Source organism: Mus caroli, unplaced genomic scaffold (genome assembly GCF_978045245.1).
Source record: "Mus caroli unplaced genomic scaffold, Mus_caroli_1 scaffold_20, whole genome shotgun sequence".
Taxonomy (NCBI): Eukaryota; Metazoa; Chordata; class Mammalia; order Rodentia; family Muridae; genus Mus; species Mus caroli.
The window spans coordinates 50,961,355-50,985,649 of NW_028227275.1; the positions used below are offsets into that span (position 1 = coordinate 50,961,355).

The 24,295-nt window shown below is 46.1% G+C and overlaps 2 protein-coding genes across 5 annotated transcripts; one reads left to right on the forward strand and one right to left on the reverse strand.

Annotated features, from left to right (window-relative positions):
• Positions 1 to 834: 834 nt before the first annotated feature.
• On the reverse strand, positions 835 to 12,771 carry Cyb561a3 (cytochrome b561 family member A3). 2 transcript variants are annotated; one of them, XM_021152432.2, is made up of 9 exons: positions 12,599 to 12,771; positions 12,079 to 12,428; positions 11,083 to 11,175; positions 9,489 to 9,588; positions 7,620 to 7,818; positions 4,884 to 5,092; positions 3,647 to 3,801; positions 2,692 to 2,848; positions 835 to 2,145 (listed from the first exon to the last, which is right to left on the reverse strand). In XM_021152432.2, the coding sequence occupies exons 5-9, from the start codon at positions 7,801 to 7,803 to the stop codon at positions 2,122 to 2,124; spliced, it is 729 nt and encodes a 242-aa protein (XP_021008091.1). In that variant the 5' UTR covers positions 7,804 to 7,818; positions 9,489 to 9,588; positions 11,083 to 11,175; positions 12,079 to 12,428; positions 12,599 to 12,771; the 3' UTR covers positions 835 to 2,121. The 2 variants fall into 2 exon arrangements, with proteins under 2 accessions (XP_021008091.1, XP_085690343.1); XM_085834217.1 differs by having other exon boundaries at positions 12,079 to 12,771.
• Positions 12,772 to 12,792: 21 nt separating this feature from the next.
• Tmem138 (transmembrane protein 138) lies at positions 12,793 to 20,110 on the forward strand. Of its 3 annotated transcripts, XM_021152435.3 has the most exons (5): positions 13,065 to 13,290; positions 14,628 to 14,899; positions 15,131 to 15,302; positions 18,990 to 19,059; positions 19,320 to 20,110. In XM_021152435.3, exons 2-5 carry the CDS (start codon positions 14,772 to 14,774, stop codon positions 19,430 to 19,432), a joined length of 483 nt encoding a protein of 160 aa, XP_021008094.1. In that variant the 5' UTR covers positions 13,065 to 13,290; positions 14,628 to 14,771; the 3' UTR covers positions 19,433 to 20,110. The 3 variants fall into 3 exon arrangements, with proteins under 3 accessions (XP_085690345.1, XP_021008094.1, XP_085690344.1); XM_085834219.1 differs by having other exon boundaries at positions 12,793 to 13,078; positions 18,990 to 20,110; XM_085834218.1 differs by having other exon boundaries at positions 18,990 to 20,110.
• Positions 20,111 to 24,295: the final 4,185 nt, after the last annotated feature.

The window sequence follows — 24,295 nt, forward strand, 5'->3', positions numbered from 1 at the left end:
AAAAATGTTTCTGTGTTGAAACAGAACTCCTATTCATGAAACTTTATCCCTAATGTGATGGAATTAAGGGGTAGGACCTTGAGGCCATCCTGGTGGCTCACACCTTTAGTCTGAGCAATCTGGCAGCAGAGGACAGGCAGATCTCTGAGTTCAAGGCCAAGCTGGTCTATATAGTTCCAGCTCCATAGTGAGACCCTGTCTCAAAATTAACAAAAAAGAGGTAAGACCTTTGTTAAGTGATTAGGGGTGATAATGGGGTCAGGCCCTTCTAAATGGGACGTAGTCATCATTTATAAGGGTCTGGGAGCAACTTACACTCTGTACCATGTGAAGCCACAGTAAAATGATGGTAGGGGAAATGGCCCTTACCAGACACACATGTTGTTTCCTTGATCTTCAACATCTAGCCTCTAAAAGTATGAGAAGTAAGTGTTTTGTTTAAAATTATTTTTTGGGCTGGAGAGATGGCTCAGCGGTTAAGAGCACTGACTGCTCTTCCGAAGATCCTGAGTTCAATTCCCGGCAACCACATGATGGCTCACAACCATCCGTAATGAGATCTGGCGCCCTCTTCTGGAGTGTCTGAAGACAGCTAAAGTGTACTTACATATAATAAATAAATTTAAAAAAATTATTTTTTAAAAGATTTATTTATTTAAAGTATAGATGTAGAAGAGGGCATCAGATCACATTACAGATGGCTGTGAGCCACCATGTGGTTGCTGGGAATTGAACTCAGGTCCTCTGGAAGAACAGTCAGTGCTCTTCATTACTGAGCCATCTCTCCAGCCCCTAAAATTATTTTTAAAAAGCAGTCTGAACAAAAGAGACCTCTGATGTTTAAAAACATATTTAATAAAAATAAGATTCATGAAGTAAAATACCCACTCATGAGTGAACCAGGAAGATGTTCATGTGGGTGCCAAGAGTCATCGCAATGTGTTCAGGCTTCATTTAGTCAGCAAATCCATGTCAGCCCTCCGCCCAACGTCTGGCAGCCTGGCCACTATCTGCAGAGAGCTCAGGAACCCAATTCTTCCTGCCTGCCTGCCTGCCTGTTGAGGGACCTGGCAGGGCTTGTCTATGGAGGCTAACACAAAGGAGTGGGGCAAGACTCTCTACCTCCCTCTCTACCCAGTTTCTATTCAGAAGAGCAAAGCTCACATTCTGGTATAGCATAGAGGGTAGCTGAGTGACCTTTTGGGGAACAGAAGCACCCACTACTCAAAAAGGAACATCTCTGAAGGCAGCAGCAGTGAATGGCTCCCAGCAAATTGCTTCATAATGCTGGTTTCAATTTCATAGTGGGCTGGGGCCCTGTCAGGGGAGAGCATAACTAGAGGAGGCAGGAAAGCCCATACCCACAAAGGGACAGAAAGAAAGGCCAAAGAAACCTCAGACTCATCACTGGGACTCTAGGGACAGGACATGTGTTCTTGGGAGAACTGTTTAACAGGGCTCGTAGTGCTGCTACCTGAGGGGAACAGGCATGTAAGTCACAGGGAAAGGGCGGGATCCAGGAAGCAGCTGGAGCAGCAACTAGAAGAGGGGGAATCACAAGGTCACAATCCAGAAAATACAGCACATCGAAGTGAAAAGAGCAGAGTACTGGGCACCTGACTTTACAGCAGAGGCTTCTCCGGCTGCCACTGTCCCATGAGTGACCCCTCAATGCAACTGCCCACCCAAATATACATCCAGGACACAGCAGAGGGGGAGGAAGCATACCTAACTGAGACAAATGCTCCCACAGAGAGCAGACTTTATATTTTACACGTGTAGACTGCATTTGAACCCCAGCTTTGGCTTCTACCACATCCCTAGGAGTGGTAAGGAAAGCAGCCCCAAATCTGCAGAACAGCAGAAGAGACATGTGTGATCAAGGCAAGAAGGTCCTTGTGCCAATGGAGGACCAGAAAAAAATGGCAACAAGCCAAAGCCACAAGAAAAGCAGAGGAACAGCTAGTAGCTGGACAGCGAGAGCCTGCAACTGGAGTAGCAAGGTTGGTCTCTGGCCCAAGAGAAGTCTGTTGCTGAAACCAGCCAGGAGCCCCAGTACAGCAGAACTTCTGAGGGAGCAGAGACCGCATCGCTGACCGTTCCCAGGAGCCCCTGCCCGCTTCATTCCCTGTCATGCAACAGGGGCTGGAAAGAAGGAAGATGCACAGGGGTTAAAGACATGACCTCGAAAGAACCTGAGCTTCAGGAGGCACACCAGGCCCGAGCTGCTCAGACAGACCCTCAACCTGCAGGGTGAACCCAGCCAAGCCACCAGATCTTTCAGGGAAGCCCCAAGGTTCCTGAGACTGGTCCATAGCGTATCTTCCCACATCTGCCAGATGCCTCAGTTACCAAGAACAGGCAAGGCCTGCTTTAAGCACTTGATGTATTACTAAGCTCTTGTCCCACTATTCTTGCCACAGAGCTGGCAGAGCCTCACCAGGCTCAAGTCCTTCCACATGTCATCTCACAGAGCCAAGGAATCTTGTAGGGGAGGGGACCTTGGGAAGTTACTCCCGGGTTTGGCTGCTCTGACACCAGAGGCCCCATCAACCACTCAATCTGCATCTTCAAGCTGCTTGGCTTCCCACCTGGCTATAGGGTCAATCTTCTTAGCAAGGTTCAAGTCCTTCTTGGGTCCTTCTCTACACCTGGCCTTACCCCACTTAGAATGGGAGACAGCAGCCATACCTGTCTATCAGTCAGAGCTCCTGGATCTGGACGCTTCCATGATGAAGCCAGAAGAACATAGAGAACCAGCAAGCCAAAGGCAACCACCAAGAGCCCTGTGCTGTTGGCAAAGACAGCCTCACCAGGCAGGCTGGAGTAGGGCTTGGTGGCATTTTTCCTGGAAATAATAAAATAATATGGGCATTTGGAAGATTTTTTTTTCCTTTTTTTTGCCTAGCAAGAGACTAGATTCCTACAACCTGGAATTAACATACCAAGTCACTATCATAACAACAGGCAAGAACTGTGTAATGTTTTACCCATGGGAAAAATGAGACTCCTAGTGAAATGAGCCTGCCCGTCCTTACAGAGGACAGCCAAGCTCCAAGCCCAGGGCTGATTCCCAGTCTTATTTGCTATTCACTCTACCAAACCGCCTCAAACCGAGGACACAGTGGCAAGACATACAGGCTCTGGAGGCAGAAGCCTAACTCCATTTCCACTTCTGCCATTTACAGGCTCTGTGTTCTTGCATAAGTTACTCTGTGCCTCAGTATTTTTGACAAAGTCTCAGTGTATAGCCCTGCCAGGCTTGGAACTCACTATGGAGAGGAAGCTGGCCTTGACCTCAGAGACCTGCCTGCCCAGACTGTTAGGATTAAAGGCAGGCAGCCACTATGCCTAGCTTATTACATTCTCTCATGCTAACAGCACCAGATGTTGTAGAGTGCTTAAGAGGATTAAAGGTGAGGTGCTTTGAGCAGTTTCTGACAAACCAAAGGTACTGTATCACTTGGTGTTTAGTAAGCATTGCTAGTTTATTAATTTTAACCTAAAGACCAGTTAATTCTGTCACCTTCCAGTTCAAGAATTGGACTCAAGCACTCCATTGACTGTCCTGCGATTATAGGATGTATCTCCTGAAGCCACTACTCCCTCCCATATCCCTTAGTGTTAGAGGCCCCGTGAAACTTACAAAACAAAGAAAAGCTTCTCATTGATGCCGGAAATAACAGATGTGATGGACAGGGAAAGGATGCAGGCTCCAAAGAATACATGCACAGGTTTCAGGAGGCTTCGCAGCCACTGGGATGCCCAGGGCAGGAGGAAGACAGCAAAGCCCAGGAACCACTGTGAACACAAGGGAAGAAGTCCGTGGAGCTACAGGGTGACAACAATGGTGCACCTTCACCTACAGGGCCTCCTGCTGGTCACTGTCCTAGTGCCTCTCTCTTTCAACTCAAATATTCCCACCATACACAGCCCTGGCCACACACCACACATTACTGTGGTCTGCCTATTTCTATTACACAAGCAACGAGTGGGCGAAGAGCTTGTAGCAAACACTCAGAAAACTTATCCATCCTTGTTAGCCTTGGTTTCCAGCCAGTCCTAGCCCATAAACAATTCAAGTACAGGACTGGCACTGGAATACTGAAATTACTTTTTAGAACTGCTTTTGGTTCAAAGAGGGAAGAGTGGAAAAAGCAGAAAAGAGGCTACATTGGAGTCAGATGACATGTGAGAGTCAAAATCAGGAGGACAGACGAGCAGTGTGACAGGTATAAGAAACAAGGTAAAACCAGCCCGAAACCCTGTCTCGAAAAACAACAACAACAAAAAAGAAACAAGATAAAAAGGGATGGTGAGATGGCTCAGTGGTTAAGAGCATCGACTGCTCTTACCAAGGTCCTGAGTTCAAATCCCAGCAACCACATGGTAGCTCACAACCATCCGTAATGAAATCTGATGCCCTCTTCTGGAGTGTCTAAAGACAGCTACAGTGTACTCACATATAATAAATAAATAAATCTTAAAAAAAGAAAGATGTTTAAAAAAGAAACAAGAGGGCTGGAGAGATGGCTCAGCAGTTAAGAGCACCAACTACTCTTCTGAAGGTCCTGAGTTCAAATCCCAGCAACCACATGGTGGCTCACAACCATCTGTAATGAGGTCTGACGCCCTCTTCTGGTGCATATGAAGACAGCTACAGTGTACTTAGATATAATAATAAATAAATCTTAAAAAAAAAAAAAGAAGAAGAAACAAGATAAAAGTCGGACTCCAACTCTCACAGGAGAGCTGAGTCTACAGGTTACAAGGTCCACTCCAGGCAAGGGCCAGAGAGAATACTGGGAGCTAAAGCTAGAGAAGTCATGCCCAAAGTGCACAGACCCCCAGGGACTCAGAAGGAAGAGACAGAGGACACCTACCTGGCAGGCGAAGAGGACTACAGTGGTGATACCCAGCCAGCTGTGCAGGGAGTAGAGGTGTGCGATTCTCGAGTGGTTGTGAAACCGAAAGACGGCAATCAGCCCCAGCACAGTGCAGGTGAAGGCCAGCAGGTGCAGTGCTGCATGGAGAACTTTCCAGGGCAGCCTGGGCCCCACCCACGATGAAGGTAGGCGGTACACCAGTGAGGCTGCAGAGAGAATAGTCCCAGGGCTCAGCCACAGCACCTTATACTCCCCTGATGGGACCCTACATAACCTCTTAATAGGAAGAAGTAAGGGCCAGTACATTGATTCCTGTCCTGATTGGTTTCTTGTCAACTCAATACAAATTAGCTATCTGAGAAGAAGAAATCTAGTTGAAAAATCCTCCTCATGGGTCAGTACATTGATTCCTGTCCTGATTGGTTTCTTGTCAACTCAATACAAACTAGCTATCTGAGAAGAAGAAATCTAGTTGAAAAATCCTCCTCATCAGATTGCCTACAGACAAGTCTGTAGAGCATTTTCTTGGTTAATGATTAATATGGGAGGGCCAAGCTCACTTTAGGTAATATCATCTTTGGGCTGGTGGTCGTAGATGGTATAAGAGAGCAGGGCTAGAGAGATGGATCAGTGGTTAACAACACTAGCTGCTCTGCCAGAGGACTTGAGTTCAATCCACACAATGGCTCACAGCCATCTGTAACTGCAGTACCAGGGGGATCCCACACCCTCTCCTGGTCTCCAAAGGCACTGGATACACATGGTACAGAGACATACATGCAAGCAAAACAGCCATAGACTCAAAAACAATGATTAAAAAAAGATGAAAAGGCATAGTCATCTATTGGATGGAACACAGGGCCCCCAATGGAGAAGTACAAAAGGAGCTGAAGGGGTCTGCAACCCTATAGGTGGAACAACATTATGAACTAACCAGTACCCCGGGGCTTGTGTCTCTAGCTGCATATAGTCGGCCATCACTGGGAAGAGAGGCCCCTTGGTCTTGCAAACTTTATATGCCCCAGTACAGGGGAACGCCAGGGCCAAGAAGTGGGAGTGGGTGGGTAGGGGAGCAGGGTTGGGGGAGGGTATAGGGAACTTTCGGGATAGCATTTGAAATGTATATAAAGAAAATATCTAATAAAAATTGAAAAAAAAAGATGAAAAGAAAAGAAAATAAAAGAATGAAAGAGAAGAGGAAGGGAGAAGAGGAGGGAGGGAGGGAGGGAGGGAGAGAGGGAGGGAGGGGAAGGCAGGAAGCTAAGAAGCCATGAGGAGCAAGCCAGTAAGCCACCTCCTCCACAGCTTCTGATTCAGTTCCTGCCAACTTCTCTCTCACGATGGACTAGAAGAGTAAAGTGAAGTAAACCCTTTCTTCCCGCCCGAAGCTGTAGTCAGTCATGTTGTTCTAGGACAGCAACAGAGCCCCTAGCTAAGCCTGCTCAGCGCCTGCCACCTCCTGTTATTTGCAGGTGGCAGTTGGCCAAGAACAGTGGCAAGAAGGGCCCGTTAAAAATGGGAGGAGTGTTTTTGAACTGCCCTGACTCGATCCTGAATGCAGCGTTGAGAGCTGATGAGCACCGGTCTCTTCAGGTCTCATCACAATGAATCCATCCAGCCAAGGTTGGCTAAGAACCCAGGGATGAAAGCTGAGGATGTCCCTTGTGAAGAGACCCTGTCTCAAAAAACAAAGTGGGGTGCAGAAGATAGCTCAGCAGGTAAAAGCACTTACCACATAAGTCAAATAACTTCAGTTTGATCCCTGGAACCCACAGTTAAAAGAAAGAACTGACTCTTAAAAGTTGTCCTCTGATTTCCACATGCATGTTATGTGCTCATGTACAAACACACACACACACACACACACACACACACAACCACCACCACACCGATAATAAATAACTTAGCAAAGAATTTAGGACAGAGCATAGTAGTGCACGCCTTTAACCCAAGCACTTGGGAAGCAGAGGCAGGTGGATTTCTGTGAGTTCAAGGCCAACCTGGTAGAGTTACATGTTTATACACATGTGCGTGTGTATGTGCATGTGCATATATCATCTACATCATAAGAAAACAGTCAAGAACCAGAGGGGATGGTGTGTGAAGTACACAGAGTGAGCAGCTTTTGGCAATGCTATCATCATTCCCACCCTCATTTAGATGCACGCAGCAAAGATGGCTCCTTGACCCAACTGTAACACAAGAGGCTTCAGCTTCTTTTTCTAGTGCTAGGCCATATCTATCTAGCCTGTTGCCTAATTCCCTGAATAACACTTCACTGAGACACAGTCATGCATTTTACATACTTTCCATGGCTATTCCCATGATATGATGCCCAAGCCCTCATTCTTCCTCCCTCCCTCCCTGTCTCTCAAACACACACACACACACACACACACACACCCCACCCACTACCATCACCACCATACCAATAATAAGTAATATAGAAGCAGGGCTGAGTAGCTGCAATACAGATTACAATAATACCATTACAAAGCTCGAAAAAATTATTCTCTAGTCCTCCACACAAAGTTTTGCTGACCCTGTCTCAGAGTATCTGTGAAGCTGTCCCTACACTTTCCACTTCTTCCGCCAAATGATACCTAGTCCCAGGGACAACCCAATTCACCCTGCCATGGTAGCCTCAAACTCAACCCTCTTGGAGAGGGTGAGCGCTGCCAGGCCCAGGCCTAGGCCACGGCAGGCCCCCCACACTGGGAACTTACTACTCACCAGCTCCATAGAGCACCACCATGCCGGCAACCATGAGCACTGGGTGCCAGTTAAACATGAGCACCGTACCATCCCAGGCAAAGCCACCGCGCCAGTACTGCATCCAGTAGGCAGTGAAGAGGATGCACATCGATCCCAGCGATCCCAGCACCATGCAGGACAGGTAAAACCATCCTGAAGCCATTCTGATCAAGAACGCCTAGAAAAAGCAGGAATCATATGTCCTGGCCGACCATGGCACACCCACATAGCAGCCAAAGGAAGTAACCCTGCCCGCCCTTTCTGCTGTGGTATGGCATCTTTTGCTTCAGTTCCCCTGTCCCCAGATGGCCTCACTGCTGGGGTAAGCTCACAATGAGGGAGGCCCCACCACTGCACCTGGCAGGGCACAGATCCAGTACAGACTCTGCTGAGGCGACAAGGCTCTGGACCCACAGCCTTGGTACTGATTAGCCTCCCCACACAGAGCCAGAAGGTAAAAATGACTGCCACACCCAACCCAGTTAAGGGACAAATAGTAAAACCCTAACTGCTCAGAACACAAATTCCAACATAAGCAGCAAACCCACAATCTAACGGAGTAAACAAGTTCTAGGCTGGGTATGCCTAGTCATTGAACAAAATGACTGGGTGCAGGGGCTGGAGAGGCAGCTCAGCAGTTAAGAGCATTTTTTGTTGTTGCCCTGTTTTGTTTTTTGAGACAAGATTTCTCTGTGTAGCCCTGGCTGTCCTGGAACTCACTCTATAGACTAGGCTGGTCTCAAACTCAAGAGATGTTCCTGCTTCCTGAATGTTGGGATTAAAGGTGTATGACACCACTACCTGGCCATACACATAAAATGTTATAAATGGTTGGGTGTGGAAGAGTTAGTTGTAAATGGCAAAGGGTTTTGGATTTGGGAATATTTGAATGTTGCATATTTTAAGCAATCATTTTGGTGACCAAAAGGTTTTAGGTCTGGCCAGGCATGGTGGCATAAGCCTTTAAGCAGAGCCTTTAGAAGGCAGAGGCAGAAGGATCTCTGTGAGTCTGAAGCCAACTGGTCTACAAGTTCCTAGCATGTTCCAGGACAGCCATGGCTACAGAGAGAACCTATCTCAATGCTGACTTAATATAAAGCAAAACAAAACAAAACAACAAACACAGAGGCAGGCAGATCTCTCTGAGTTCAAGACCAGTCTGGTCTACAGAGTGAGTCCTAGGACAGCCAGGGCTACACAGAGAAACACTGTCTAAAAAACAAAAAACAAAAAACAACCAAGTTTTAAGTTTCAGACTCTTCTGGACTTTTAGGTAGGGATACTCAGTCCCTTCGGTTTGTCACCTGTGAAAAGGCTCTTTGTCTCCCATTTGTGCATCAAAAGTCTTCCTGGCAAAGGATGGATTCCATGGGGTCAGCCTTTGACACCAGGACCCTCCACTCCTCTCCATGAACTGAGGGCATCCCTTGGCTGTTTGTACACCTGAGACTTACTTCTGCTTTCTTTTCTCCCGGGAAAGTCCAAAGGAGAAAAAGAGGAAGCAAGAACTCATGGTCTAGAAAGTGATTATTTTTAGATTTCCACCAACTCAACTTTCAGGTTTTCTCTGGTGAGTATTTATGTCATAAGAAGCTATTCTTTAAAACCAGGTAAGGGGCTACATTTGTAGTTCAATCATGGGGGGCAGGCGTGAGTTAGATTCCCAGTACCATATACACACTTAAAAAAAAAAGCCAGGCAAGTGGAAAAGACCCAGCCCTGCCCTCAATAAATATACACCAAGAAGGTAATGACGTGGCTTCTTGATACTGAGGGCCATCTCTCGGGACCATCTAAAAGGAAGAATAGCCAGTGATGCCCAAGGAGGGATACTACCCAAATCCTTACCTTTAGACTCAGCTGAAGGCTCACAGAAAGGTGGCCTGATCTCTGATTTTCACCATCTGAGCACCCTGAGGAAAACACTTAACACTGCAAGACTCGTCCTCTGAAAGAAAAGCATGGAAATAAAAATTATAAATTTCACACCATCTCTAAGCACTAGAAACTGACATACAGTTCCACTTACTACTCTTGGTAACTCTGAGGACCATCACCCCAATCCTATACACGAGGAAACTAAAGTTCAGATGCACAGTAACTATCCCCAGGACCCAGCAAGTCCACGGAAGTTTCAAATCCTTGTCTACTTAGCTTCAAGGTCTTAGATCTTTTTCCTTATCCAGTTTATAAGATCACAGCAACCCAGTACAACCAGGACTACACAGAGAAACCCTGTCTCAAAAAACAAAACAAAACAAAAAAACCCCACAAAGAACAAAACAAAACAAAAAAAAAGGTCACAACAAGAAAAATGCAAGGACATTATTGAGAATCAAGTATTATAACTTCACACTTGTTACTATTATAGTATTTGAGAGAAAGAGAGAAATGTGTGTGCATGTGTGCGCGCGCGTGAAGGTGTGCCAAGTGATGTATACGCAGGAATCCACAGAAAAGGATGTTGAGTTCTCTGGAGTCAAGAGTTACAGTCAGTTGTGTACCACTCAACTTGAGTGTAGGAAACCAAATCTAGATCCTGTGAAGGAGCAGCAAACATTCTTAACCACTGAACCATCTCTCTAGCTCCTATTATAGGATTTTATCCTAACCGCTAACAAAACCTCAAGCTAGCTAGGCCAGGTGGAATTTATGCCACTGGCTACTTGAGAGGCTGAATCAAGAGTTCAACATTAGCTTGAGCAACATGGTGAGACCAGCTCCCCCAACAAACAAAACCCTGAAGCTCATTGTCCCCATGCCTGCCCAGGCCTCTCGGTAGCCTTGATTACATCTCGTGACATGCCAGATAGTCATCCAACCAGCAGCAGATGCTGGGCTCTCATAGGTGACTCTAGTTAGTAGCAATCTCTGAGAAAGAGCTGAGGGCTAGGAGATTTATTACCCAGCCTCAGAGCTGCCTCCTTGATTCATGCAAGAGCAAAAAAGGTTTGGGATTATCAAGTGTCCACTGCCTAACACAAGCTCTACTCTTCCAGTGAGATGTTCCAGTCACCTGACAGCGTTGGTTTCTGCAGTTTATTTTTTTACAAAAGGAAAAAGGAGACAATGGTCCCTTTGGCCATAGTCTACTCTCACCCCTTGAGAGTGAGTTCTCTACAATGTTCTCTCTGAACACTGTCTACTTCATTTCTGGATTGTGCCCCACCTTCACCTTGTAATAAACTCTACATATTTTCTATCTTGAAGCTTAACTCTGGGAGTGGTGGTACACGCCTATAATCCCAGCATTCCAGAGGTAAAAAGCTGAAGAATCAGAAGCTTAAGGCCATCCTCAGCTACATGTTTGTAGTTGAGCATAGCCCAGGCTAAATAAGACCCTAGCCAAAAAAATAAAAATAAAAATAAAAATAAAAATAAAAATAAAGGCAGGGGTGTGGGGGTGGAAGGCTGGCCATTAAGAAGTTAAGAGAGTACATACCAGTTTTGCAGCATACCACACCTGAGTTCCCAGCACCTACATCAGCTCACAGCTCCAAGGGACCAAATACCTACTTCTGGTCTTCACAGGAACCTGCATACACATAACATTCACATACAGACACATTTGAAGAAAAGGAAAGGCAAAACATTCCAAACCAACCTGCATCACTCCAGTTACAAGTCCTGGACTAGCACTTTGCCACAGGCTTAGAACAGATGGGACACTTTTCTGACAGAAGGCAGGAAAGTTAGTTACATTGCTGTCTACAGTTCACAAATAAGCCCTCTCTTTTCCTAAAGTAGCAAAAGCAAGGAAAAGAATGCAGGCAAAGGCTAAGACTACGCTCTCACTTGCACTGAGAAAGCAGTTTGGACTAAGACACCAGACATTCTCACCACTGCCGGGTCTCCTGTCCTTGCTTGGCTGAGCCCCATGCTCAGGGAGGGAGTCCACAGACTCTTTAGGCTGTTTGGGCTTGTAGCCTCTGTCACAACTATGTTCCTTCTTGGTTGGTGTAATATAAGAGCAGCCAGGAAGGGTATCTTAACAAATGAGCACGACTGTGCCTCATTAACACCACAGACACTGATGTCTAAGTTTTACATGATTTTCACATTTCACACAATATGACCCCCCTGCCCCAATAGTTTAAATATATAAAAGCCATTCAGGGTTAGATGTGGCCTATGGGGTGTAGTTTATCTACCTTGATTTAAGAAGTGTACCGAACCTCTATTTAATGTTTTCCTCAATTCACTGGCTAAAGAATTCTCAGAGGCTGAGCTAAAACAGAATCAGTCCCTGGGTTAAGAAATGAACCTTTCATTACTCTCAGGAAAAGGCTGTACTCCAAACACAGTTACTTTTAGAAGTTAGAGCTACAAACAAGCAGACCAAAGGGCAGAGTTTGTTATTTCCTCCTCAAAGACCGAGGGACACTAAGAATCCTGGGGACCAGATTTAGAGTGCAAATCCTATAAACCCGCATCTTACAATTCAAAAGTACTGCAGCGCCGGGATCCAAAGAAGAGTAACTCGGTCAGGCAAATGGCAAGCCTGGTACAGGCACCCAGTTCCTGTGTTCAGTTCCCAGGACTCATTTCCAAAGGCAGTCCCTCCAAACGGCAGGACTCAGGAGTGAGTGACAAATAATATTCCACTCAGGAGTATGAATAAAGTCCACCTTAGCACAAGTGCTCACAGACCGGTCCTTCGTCCTTCGGACAGTCAGATTTACTCCAGGTGCAAGGGGGGTATGACGGTGACTCCTTTAGTCAGGTTGGTTCTAGCAAGTCTTAGATGAGACGCCTTTTGAAAAGCGTGAGAGCCTCTACGAACACCACCTGCGGTATGGAAGGGGCACCGAAAAGTGTCCAATTCTTACGAGGAAAAATAGGCTGAACGCCGAGGTAAGACAGAGCGAAGCAAGGAAGCGGCGGAGCCACCACTGGTACCCATAACCCGGCTCTCCCAGCCCGGGTTCTATCCCACCCTTAGCCACACAGTGGGACACCTTGGGGGCAGGTCTCTGCGACCCGCCGGTCAGCGGGAGCTGCCACTCCCTAGGCTCCTCCTGGACCTCGAAGAACTGACTTCCCAGCAAGTCTGCAGACCACGGCATCCGCTACAGAGGGCGCTAACTGAGGTTTTATAAGGCTCAGCCACTTCCGGGGGTGAGCTAGGGCGTCTGGGAAATGGGGTTTGCAAGCTAAGGGGCGCGTTCCTGAGCGGTCCGATTCCTAGGAGCGCTGCGTCCTGTCAGCCTTGTCTCTAACCACAGACCCCGTCCAGAGACAGGCGAAATGCTGGGGTTAACAACCTCTCGCTAGGGTCGGCCCTCAGCGAGGCAAGATAGAAGAACCGGTCACAGGGAGAGCCTGAGAAAGCAAAGGCCCTAACATGGCGGGCAATTAACAATCTACTTCCGGAATTTAAAGCCAGCTTCCGGAAGCCGAGAGGGTGTTCCCATGACAACCGACGTCGGTTCCTTGAGGTGCGTGTAGATGTTGGGGATCATAGAGTGGCTGGAAGTCAGAATTTTGTGTTGCTATTGCTTTTGCAATGAGTCTTTTGCCGAGGCCTTTCGGTCTGTGAGCGGATTGGGACTGGTGAGGAAAACCGTGTTGAATTGGAGGGTGCTCGTCCGCGTAGCCAGAGCAAGGGGCGTTTCTACCTAACGGATGCCCTTGGAAGAGCCTTAAAGTGGTGCGTTTGACTCTACTCACTTGCGAGCTGGAGAAAATGGCTCTATTTATGTGTCCTTGCCTATAGCCAGGGGATAATTCTTTCCTACCTTGCAGATTGTTGTGAGGATTAAAGTAGATTCTCTTGGTTAACAAGATTATCATGGCGCTGGTACCTAGAGAGATATTGTGTGAAAACTCAAGCCCAGAGAAGCTGCATTCATATATTAAAAGAGAGAGAGAGAAAGAAAAAAAGAAAGAAAAGAAAAGAAAACCACGGGGCTTTTCCACCGCGGAAGGTGGACGGGTTCTTGACCCCTCAGAACCTTTGCAAAATGAGGGTTATATGCACTAGAATGGCTGCTTTTCAAGTCCAGGGATCAAGTAAAGTTGTAAATATGCTCCCCTCACTTGCTGCCTCAGTGTTTCTGTCATAACCTTTATAACGTACCTCTAGGAGAGTACTTTGTCCTCTCAACTCCTTCTGAATGTGACACTGTCCATTTCTATGAGGACATATTTCTCACCTACTTAGATAGCACTCTATCAATTATGAAATAGGCTGGTTGTATAGTGCCTCTTAGAATACCACTCTGCCACCTACCAGCTGTGGAATCTTGGTCTAATTAGTTAACTTTGCTGAGCCTCAGTTTTCTCATCTAGGAATTGAGGGAAATAAGAATTGATTTTCTACCTTATGAGGTTATTATAAGATTTTAATAACATCTGTGATTGAAACAGTTCCTAGAGTGTTGCATGAAATATATCAGGGTTTTCTTTATTACCATTACTACTATTATGTGACCAGGCTGTCACTGCTCTGTAGTAACCCTAAATATTCTTGGTTAGAGTTGTGTATTTGTCAGGTGTGGGTAAATTCCTGTAGAACAGGCTCTCGGGGTTCACCCTGAGGATCGGGGCAGGAGGTCAAGAGGTCAAGATGAGCTTGGGCTACATAGCAAGATCTGGTTTAAAAAAAAAGCGCCATTCATTAAGAAGGATCCAGACATGGAGAAAAATATGCTGTTAATGAGTCTCTACAATGAATGACAAGTTACAGTGCAGTGGGGTGGAGTTGGGATGGGTTTGGGTTTGTCTCGTTTGGTGAAGAATCTTGGCTTTCATAACCCAAGCTGGCCTCAGACTCTCAATCCTCCTGTTTTAGGTTCCTGAATATTGTGATTGTAGGTGTGTGCCACTATGCCTGGCTTTAGTTGGGTTTTTGTTTTGATAATTGGTTTTAACTAATATACCCTGATCACCTAGAATGGTGTTTTGTATACCAATGTTTATTGCTAGACTTCTAATATTGCCTTCCTTGCCCTTCCTCCCTTTCTTATATCTCTCCCCTCCAAACAGGTCCTTGCATTAGAGCCAAGGAAACAGCTCTGATTTGGAAAAACTAAACATCTCTCCCGGAGTTCTGGGCAGAGAGAAAACCAGTAGTCATTTTCTTCAGAACTGTGGAATGTACCCTTGGGAGTCCCACAAATCAGGCAGAAGATGCTCCAGACCGGTAACTACAGCCTGGTGCTCTCCCTGCAGTTCCTGTTGCTGTCCTATGACCTGTTCGTCAACTCCTTCTCAGAGCTACTTCGAATGGCTCCTGTTATCCAGCTTGTGCTGTTCATGTGAGTATAAGAGGCAGGCCTGAAAAGCTGACTCCAAAGAGTATGAAGGCCCTGACTGTCACAGTTGAGCATTTTAAGGTTATTGGTGTGTTTAGACGTCTATGCTGTCTGAGGGTTTGGGGTGACAATATCATAGAGAACAGATCTCTTGATTCCCCTTAGCACTTAGGGCCACCTCCTAAGTCCTCATACAGCCCCCACTTGGCTATACTTTGTTTTATGTGTCTACAGCATCCAGGATATTGCAATCCTCTTCAACATCATCATAATTTTCCTCATGTTCTTCAACACCTTCGTCTTCCAGGCTGGCCTGGTCAACCTCCTTTTCCATAAGTTCAAAGGGACCATCATTCTGACATCTGTGTACCTCGCCCTCAGCATCTCCCTACATGTCTGGGTCATGGTAAGAATGAAAGCTCTGAATTTCTACATATTTAACTTTAAAAAAGTGACACATAGCTAATATGTTATGTCTGTGTGTAGGTGCATAGAGTGTAGGTGTCAAAGGATAACTTGCAGGAGTCTTTCCTTCCACCCTGCAGGTTCTAGAGATTATCAGGCCTGGCAGCAAATGCCCCCAACCACTGAGCTTTCTCACTGGCCCTTTCACATCTTTAAAGAGCTACAAGTGGTGGGGCATGGGGACTAATACAAGCAATTCTAGCACCTAACAGGCCAAGGCAGGAGGATTAAGATAAATTCAAGGTCATGCTGGATCTACACAGTTAAGTTCTAAGCCATCCTGGACTTTAGTGTAAGATGTGTCTTAAGACAATCTTACAAAATGTGGTAGCATCTACCTGTAATCTTAGTTCTCTGAGGACCATTATAAGTTCACCCTGGGCTACATGTAAGTTTAGTAGTGAGAACCTTGAGGCCGAGATGAGTATGAAGGGCTGGAAGATGGCTCATCGGTTAGGAGCACTTGCTGCTCTTGCAGAGGACCTGGATTTGGCTCCACACCAGGTGGCTCACAACTCCTTGTGATTCCAGTCCCAAGGGATCCAGTTCTTCTAGCTACTGCTGGCACTGGCACGTACAAGGTACACATTTACACACAAAGGCACTCACACATATGCATAAAATACATCAATTGCCAGACATTGTGGTACACATCTTTAATTCCAATACTTGGGAGGCAGAGGCAGGCAGATTTCTGTGATTTAGAGGCCAACCTGGTCTAAAAGATAGTTTCAGGCCAGCCAGGACTGCATAATGTTAGACTGTGTGTCAAAAATAAATAAAATTAAAACAAATTTTTTTTTTCAAGACAGATATGAAAACTCATGAGATTCTAAGAGATGGAAGAATTAGGGAAGTAGAAGTCAGCAGCCATGAAAGTCAGATCTGATCTGGGCCTATGTGAGATAAGATGCTTTATATTCAAGCTGTTGGTCTGATTACATCCTACCTGCATAAAGGTTTGACAGAAAAACAAGGGGGCTGGCAAGATGGCTTAGTGGTTAAGAGCGCTGACTGCTCTTGTGAAGGTGCAGAGTTCAAATCCCAGCAACCACATGATGGCTCACAACCATCCGTAACGAAATCTGATACCCTCTTCTGGAGTGTCGGAAGACAGCTACAGTGTACTTACATATAATAAATAAATAAATAAATTAAAAAAAAAAAAAGAAAGAAAAACAACAAAAAGCCAAAGCAAAACACCAGAAAGATAGTGGTAAGGGCTGGGGAATACAGCTCAGCAGGGCATTAACCTGACAGGCTCTGTGCCCTGCATTTGATCAAACCCTGTCCTATTAAAAGAAAATTCAACTAGAAGTTTCTATCCTCTGGAAGCGCTGTTATTCTTCGACATGGTTCAGAATCCTTGGAGAGAAGTAGGTAACATGAAGGTGTTCTGGGCTCTGACGAATCATAAGGCACTTTTGCCTACCTATCTGTGTTCAGGGATCCAGGGACTTTTCTATTTGTAACAGTTACCTTTGCCTCAAATAAGCCTACCAGCGTTGAAACAGGAAGTCGAGTCAGTTTTGCCATCAGTTATGTGGGTAGGTGGGTGTTGACAGAGGGTATGTTTAGGTGTTAGTGTCCCGTGGTTAATATTACAGACATCGGGTGTTTCTGGGAAACAGCCATGCAAGAGTGTTGCCTTCTTGTATGCCCTGAGTAGAGTCCCCATCTTTACACTGGAAACTCAGCCTCCCATGCTTCTCTTTAGTTTTCCTATAGGCCCCAGATCAGATCCAGTCCTCGGGGTTTCAGCCTGCCTTTTTAAGAATATAATTTGAGCCGGGCGTGGTGGCGCACGCCTTTAATCCCAGCACTCGGGAGGCAGAGGCAGGCGGATTTCTGAGTTCGAGCCCAGCCTGGTCTACAAAGTGAGTGCCAGGACAGCCAGGGCTACACAGAGAAACCATGTCTCGAAAAACCAAAAAAAAAAAAAAAAAAAAAAAATATATATATATATATATATATATAAATTTGAAGTTATGTTGGTGCCTGCCTTTAATCCCAGAGGCAGAGGAAGGAGAGTCTCTGTGAGTTTGAAGTCAGCCAGCCTACAGAGCAAGTTCCAGGACAGCTAAGTCTACATAGTAAAATCCTGTCTCAACACCACCGCCCCTCCAAAAAAAGATTTGAAAGTGTATGCCAGTGTGTGTGTGTGTGTGTGTGTGTGTGTGTGTGTGTGTGTGTGTGCGTGCGTGCTCATGCTTACTCTGGGTCTTAGATCTGTAGCTGAAGTTGCAGAGAGTATGAAACGCACTTTGTGGACACTAGGAAGTGAACTCTATTTTTCTAAAGGAGCAGCAAATGCTCTTAGCTGTTCTGGGGAGCTCTTGCAGGCCTTTATGGTTTTCCATTTCTTCTGCTTTACAAATTCTTCCATCTGTTTGGATAACTCATGTGTCTCTTATATGCTTATTTTGATGGAATTCATTAAAATTCCTGACTTTAAGTTAGGGGTGTGGCTCCAGGGTAGAGCTCTTCCCTGGCCTTGGTTCTCAGTACCACCATCAAAACAGCAGACCCTTGGTCTCTAGTCACTTTTTCACTTTCTCTGAACCACCATGTGGGTGTCCCTGGCATGCCACAGGAAAGCAACAGAGCAGTGTGCAAGGGTCACGGGGCTTCCTCTGTCAGGCCTGGGCTCTGCTTCCTGGAGCTCAGTATTTAAGCTGTTGATGTCACTAAGCCTGATGCTGGACGCACTAACGTGCTGAGCCTGAGCTTCTGTGGGCTGAAAGGTGAGCAGAGACACTTTGGAGATCATTCTTGACAGATGAATCCCCTAGTTCAGGCTTAGAGGAGACCCCTTTGAAATAAATCTAAAAAGGAGCAGGAGGTGGCTGAGAACCAGCAAGATGGCCAAGCAGGTTAAGGAATGTCCTGCCAAGCTTGACACTCTGGGTTTGATCCCTGAGACCCATGTGATGGAAGGAGGGACCTGACTCTTGGAAGTTGTCTTCTCTCTCTGCATGTATGCTATTACACACTTATTACTATAATTATACACATACATATGTACGTACACACACATACACACACACACACACACACATTTTTAAAAAACTATTTTGAAAAAGAGTCTTACTATATACATAGTTCTGGCTGGCCTGGAACTCACTATGTAGGCCAAGCTAGCCTCAGACTTAGAGAGATCTGCCTGCTTCTGCCTCTTGAATGCTGTGATTAAAAGATGTGCACCACCATGCCTAGTTAAAATTCTATTTATTTATTTATTTATTTATTTATTTATTTTATGCATGTGAGCGTGTTTGCCAGCATATGTGCATCATGTGCATGCCTAGTGTCCACAGAGGCCAGAAGAGAGCATTGGCTCCCCGTAACTGCGTCATAGGAGGTTGTGTGCTGTCATAGAGGTAGGTCCTAGGAACTGAACCTAGGTCAGTGTGCTCTTAACCACTCAGCCATCTTTCCAGCCCATAGAGGAAAAAAAAAAATCAAGGAGTTTGAAGCGCCCTTGAGAAATAATATACTTGGAGCTTATGAAAAGGAGCAAGGTTAGCATGATTTTCAACCAAGTGGCTTTGCTACAGCTAAGCAAGTTGGAGATATATCAGCCTCATGGGTCCTTTAACCTTTCCCTTTGTACTCATGTTTCCTCTAGAACGTGCGATGGAAAAACTCCATCAGGTGGACAAACGGCCTGCAAACACTGTTTGTATTCCAGAGACTAGGTGAGGATGGAGTGGCTTCAGGTGCCCTCACGGCCTGCCATGTCTCTGGCAGTACAGCTGCGGTCCTGCTTCCCAGCTCCATCAGGACAGCCTGGGATGATGAGGCCAGCCTCCTAAAGGAAAGAGGCAGGGCTGCCCTCTGCCCTTTCTGGGAGGCCGCACGAACCCCGTGGGCAGTGCTGGGGCTGGCTGGGCTTAGTTCTCCCCTGAAGGGAACACTAAGGACCACCCCTGAGGCTGCTCTCTGCTTCTGTCCTCAGCCGCAGTGCTCTACTGCTATTTCTACAAAAGGACGGCCGTGAGACTGGGTGACCCCCGATTTTACCAGGACTCACTGTGGCTGCGCAAGGAGTTCATGCAAGTCCGAAGGTGACCACTTCATGTCACATGGGTGAATACCTTTCCTTCCTGGTAGAAGGTGCCTGCCTGGGCTGCTCTCCAGGGAGGAGCAGCCATTGGCACCAGGAAGCAGGGGGACTTCCTAGGACACATTTATGCTAGCTGTGCTCAGCATTCAAGAAGGAAGATTCACCAGGCATGGTTGGAAACAGAGGCAGGAGGATTGCTGTGGTTTGAGGCCACCCTAGGCCTACCTAATGAGTTCTAGGTTAGCCTGTAGAGAGAGACCCTATCTCCAAAAAAACAAAAACAAAAAAAAGGAAGACCTTCCTTATTGCAAATTACAGTGTTTCCCTGCCGCAGACTGTAGTGCGAAGTGCAGTCTTGCCTCCTCCTCATCGGCCCACTTCCTTCTCTTCCTACTTTGTACCACTCACTCACTGTCTTTCCCTCCTCCTTCCAAGAATCTGCAGCTCTGGAACTACCACTCTTTAAAGCTTATGGTTCCGCCTTTTAGGTAGCAGCGAGTCAGCCTAGGCCCTGTTCTGCTGACCCCATCCTTGAGTGACTGGAGGATGCAGAGAGTGATGGCCATGTCCTCCTGACTGACCACACCTTAGTCATTTAGATTTTATATCCAAAGTACTTTTTTACAGTTCTAAAAGGAGATAAATAGAATTTTTTTTTAAATAAATGGTAGAGTGTGTCTGTCTGTCTGTCTTGGTGTCTTCATGGTGAAGAGGTATACCAAGTGAGAGCGCCTCAGCATCTCTGACCCCTGGGGCAAACTGAGCTATAAACAAGATACACACTGTGCCCCATTATGAGTCAAAGTACTGACTGGGGTGGCTCACACCTGGGGAGGCCTCGGCAAGAGGGCTACCTAGTGAATTCTAGGTCAGCCTGGACTACAATATGAAGACTGTCTCAAACAAAACAAAACAAAAAAAGGTCTGGTACTCCTTTGGAAATTCAAGGCGTGATCTCATGCCTGCCCAGAGTCCTGAAGTTTCAGACTGCAAATCTTGGTTTCCTTCAGATTCTGTGTTTACTAGAACCTGAAATTGCTCTCAAGAGAAAACAAAATGGTTCACAGCCTGTTTAGCAAAAGAAAGTTCTAAGAAAATATATGCTACTTGCTGTTGCCAAACTGTGATGGTTGGTTATAACAGACCATCCCCAAACTCAGTGGCATGCATAGGGATGCAGTCGGCCGGCACGCGGTAGGAGTCAGCTGATCTGGACGGTAAGGGTGATTGTAGCTGGGCCTCCTCAGGGCCGGCTGTGGTCAGCCATGATAATCTTGGACCTTTAACCTGACTAACCTAGGATGACCTCAGGATGAATAACAGCTTACTGGGCTATGACTCATCCACCAGCAGACTACCCTAGGTCCGTGCGCATGATGGTGGCCTGGAAGCAGGAGAGAACAAGTCCCATCGCATTCATCGCATTCACTGGCCGGTCCTCTGTTTTGGTTCCCATTGGTCAAAGCAAGTCGTGTGGCCTGTTAATTATGGATTCTCAGCCTGACACACAGCATTCAGATGATGATAAGGTGCCGGCCTTGAATTGTCCAATTGGAGTAAATAATCTTTTTTTTTTTTTTTTTTAAGATTTATTTATTTATTATATGTAAGGACACTGTAGCTGTCTTCAGACACTCCAGAAGAGGGCGCCAGATCTCGTTGCGGATGGTTGTGAGCCACCATGTGGTTGCTGGGATTTGAACTCTGGACCTTCGGAAGAGCAGTCGGGTGCTCTTACCCACTGAGCCATCTCACCAGCCCCTGGAGTAAATAATCTTAAATGCCAACATAGCTACCACCTTCATTTATCATACCTTTGTCTGTCCAAGGAAAAGAGATACCTGCATTTATCGTACGTTTGTCTGTGAGAGGAAAAGAGAGATGAGAGAATAGCTTGAGTTTGAATCTTCATTATAGTTAGTAGCTCTCCTGGCAGGAAGGGAGAGACTCTAAAGACAGACAATTGTTGCTCCCTCCCAAGGGCTATGAAGACAACGACCCTAAAGCATTAAAGTGTTCTCAGGAATCTCAAGCAGAGGGAAGAGAAGGGCTGAAGCAGAAGAAGGGGCACTTACCTTTTAGGAAGAGATTTCACACAGTTTTAACAACTTGTCAGACCACTTTACAGGATAGACTGGATCAGACGCAATGATGGGCAGACAACACTTTGACCAGGACTGCTTACTTAACCATACCTCTTCCCCTCTGTTTAAGCTAAAACCTCAAATCAGACATGGAGGTCGCTGGACCCCCTTATTCCTTTACTCAGTGGGCCACATTGAACATTGTGATGGCTTAAATAAGAATGGCCCCATAGGCTCCTATACTTGAATGCTCAGGGAGTGGCACTATTTGAAAGGATTAGATGGTGTGGCCTTGCTGGAGGTAGTGTGTCATTAGGGGTAGGCTTTGAGGTTTTAAAAACCCAAGTCATGAACTCTCAGCTGCTTCTCTAGCATCCATGCTCCCCACCACAATGGACTAAACCTCTGAAACTGTAAGGAAGTCCCATTAAATTCTTTTATAAGAGTCACCTTGGTCAGTGTCTATTCACAGCAACAGAACACTGACTAAGACAAATATATCTCTGATTTGTTTGGGGTTTTTTTTATTTTATTTTTTTATTCTTTTTTGGTTTTTTTCGAGACAGGGTTTCTCTATGTAGCCCTGGCTGTCCTGGAACTCACTCTGTAGACCAGTCTGGCCTCGAATTTAGAAATTCGCCTGCCTCTGCCTCCCAAGTGCTGGGATTAAAGGCGTGCGCCACCACACCCGGCTTTTTTGATGTTTTTGAGATTTAATTGTATGTGCATGAGTGTGTGTATAGTGCTCACAGAAACCAGAAGAAATATACCACAATCTTCCTTATGGTCCCCAATCTGCTTGAGTTTCTTGTCCCCCTTCTCCTTGACAATCTGTATCTACTTATGTAGCCCCTTCCCTTTTTGTTAAAGACAATTTTTTCTATGAAGTACAAACGCCTTGAGCTCAGGATCCTCCTGCCGCAGCCTCATGACAGGCAGATACCACCATGCTGGCTTTATTTATAGCCTTCTAATAGGCAACATAATAATCAGAAACAGTTTACAAAGAAAAATTGCTACAATGCTACTTCAGTCACTTATTTCAAATCCTTGACACTGTATATTTTATAGATACTTGCTATGTAGGGGAGGGTCCATAAAATATATTTGGTCTCTGCCCTGTTTCCTGACATTCAACTCCTAAAACTCTTAGAATATCCAAAGTGGTGTCATTTTGGATGCTACTGAGCTGAGGGTATCCGGGGACTCCTAACTTGCTTCACTTTGGGGGCTGGCTGCTTGGAGAAATCTGTGATTAGAGGGTTAGAGCTATCAACCCCACCCAGATCTCTAAGGAGGAAAGGAGGATGAAGCCAGTCACCAACCACCAATAATCAGTCAGTCATACACGTGTGCTAGAACACCCCTCAGAAGCCCTAAAGGACAATTTAGAGAGCAAGTGAATTGAAAGGCATAAGTCTCACCCCACCACTGATCTTCTGAGTTGTCTTATATTTTGTTTTGTTTTATGACAGAATCTCTGTAGCCCAAGCTAACTTGAAACTCAATGTGTAGTTCAGGCTAGCTTCAAAGTCTTGCTGATTTTCCTGCCTCCGCTTCCTGGGTGCTGAGCTCATAGGTGAGTGAGTCAACCCAGCTTCTGAGTTGTGCCCTTTATACTAAGCCAGTAACATGGAGTCAGCTATTTGCCTGAGATCTATAAAGGTAAGCACTCCTGAGGAGCTACAACAGCAATCTGGCTGGGTGTAGCTCAGTCGCTGTCTTAGGGTTTCCGTTGCTGTGAAGAGACACCATGACCAAGGCGACTCTTACAAAGGACAATAGTTGGGCTGGAAAGATGACTCAGCAGTTAAGAGCACTGCGTGCTCTTCCAGAGGTCCTGAGTTTAGTAGTCAGAACCTTGAGGCCGAGATGAGTATGAAGGGCTGGAAGATGGCTCATCGGTTAGGAGCACTTGCTGCTCTTGCAGAGGACCTGGATTTGGCTCCACACCAGGTGGCTCACAACTCCTTGTGATTCCAGTCCCAAGGGATCCAGTTCTTCCAGCTACTGCTGGCACTGGCACATACGAGGTACACATTTACACACAAAGGCACTCACACATATGCATAAAATATATCAATTGCCAGACATTGTGGTACACACCTTTAATTCCAATACTTGGGAGGCAGATTTCTGTGATTTAGAGGCCAACCTGGTCTAAAAGATAGTTCCAGGCTAACAGTTAATTGGGGCTAGCTTACAGGGTCAAAGGTTCAGTCCATTATTATCAAGATGGGAGCCATGGCAGCCTATCCAGGCAGAAATGGTGCTGGAGAAGGAGCATCTCGGCCTCAAGGTCTTGATCCAAAGGTAACCAGGAAGAGACTGTCTTCAAGCAGCTAAGAGGAGGGTCTCAAAGCCCATCCCCACAGTGACACACTGCCTCCAACAAGGCCACACCTAATAGTGCCACTTCCTGGGCCAATCATATTCAAACCACCACAGTAGCATCGCATGTGCCTTGCATGCGAAGGGGGCTGTGCATTCAATCCCCAGTGGTGGTGTACAGGAGGCCACCAAAGACAAAGACTGCAGCAGCAACAACAAACAAGTTACATCAGAACTCTCCAAGCAGGTACCAGCTGAACAACTCAGAACAATAAGATTACAAGCACCGGGACACTTATGAGTGAGATAAGGACTAAATGAAGCCTTTAAGTGACAAGCCACCAGGCCAGCAAGATGGCTCAACAAGTAAAGGAACCTTTAGCCAGACATGAAGACCTGAGTTAGAGCCATGTCCAGGACCTCTGTGTGGAAGGAGAGAACTAACTCCTACAA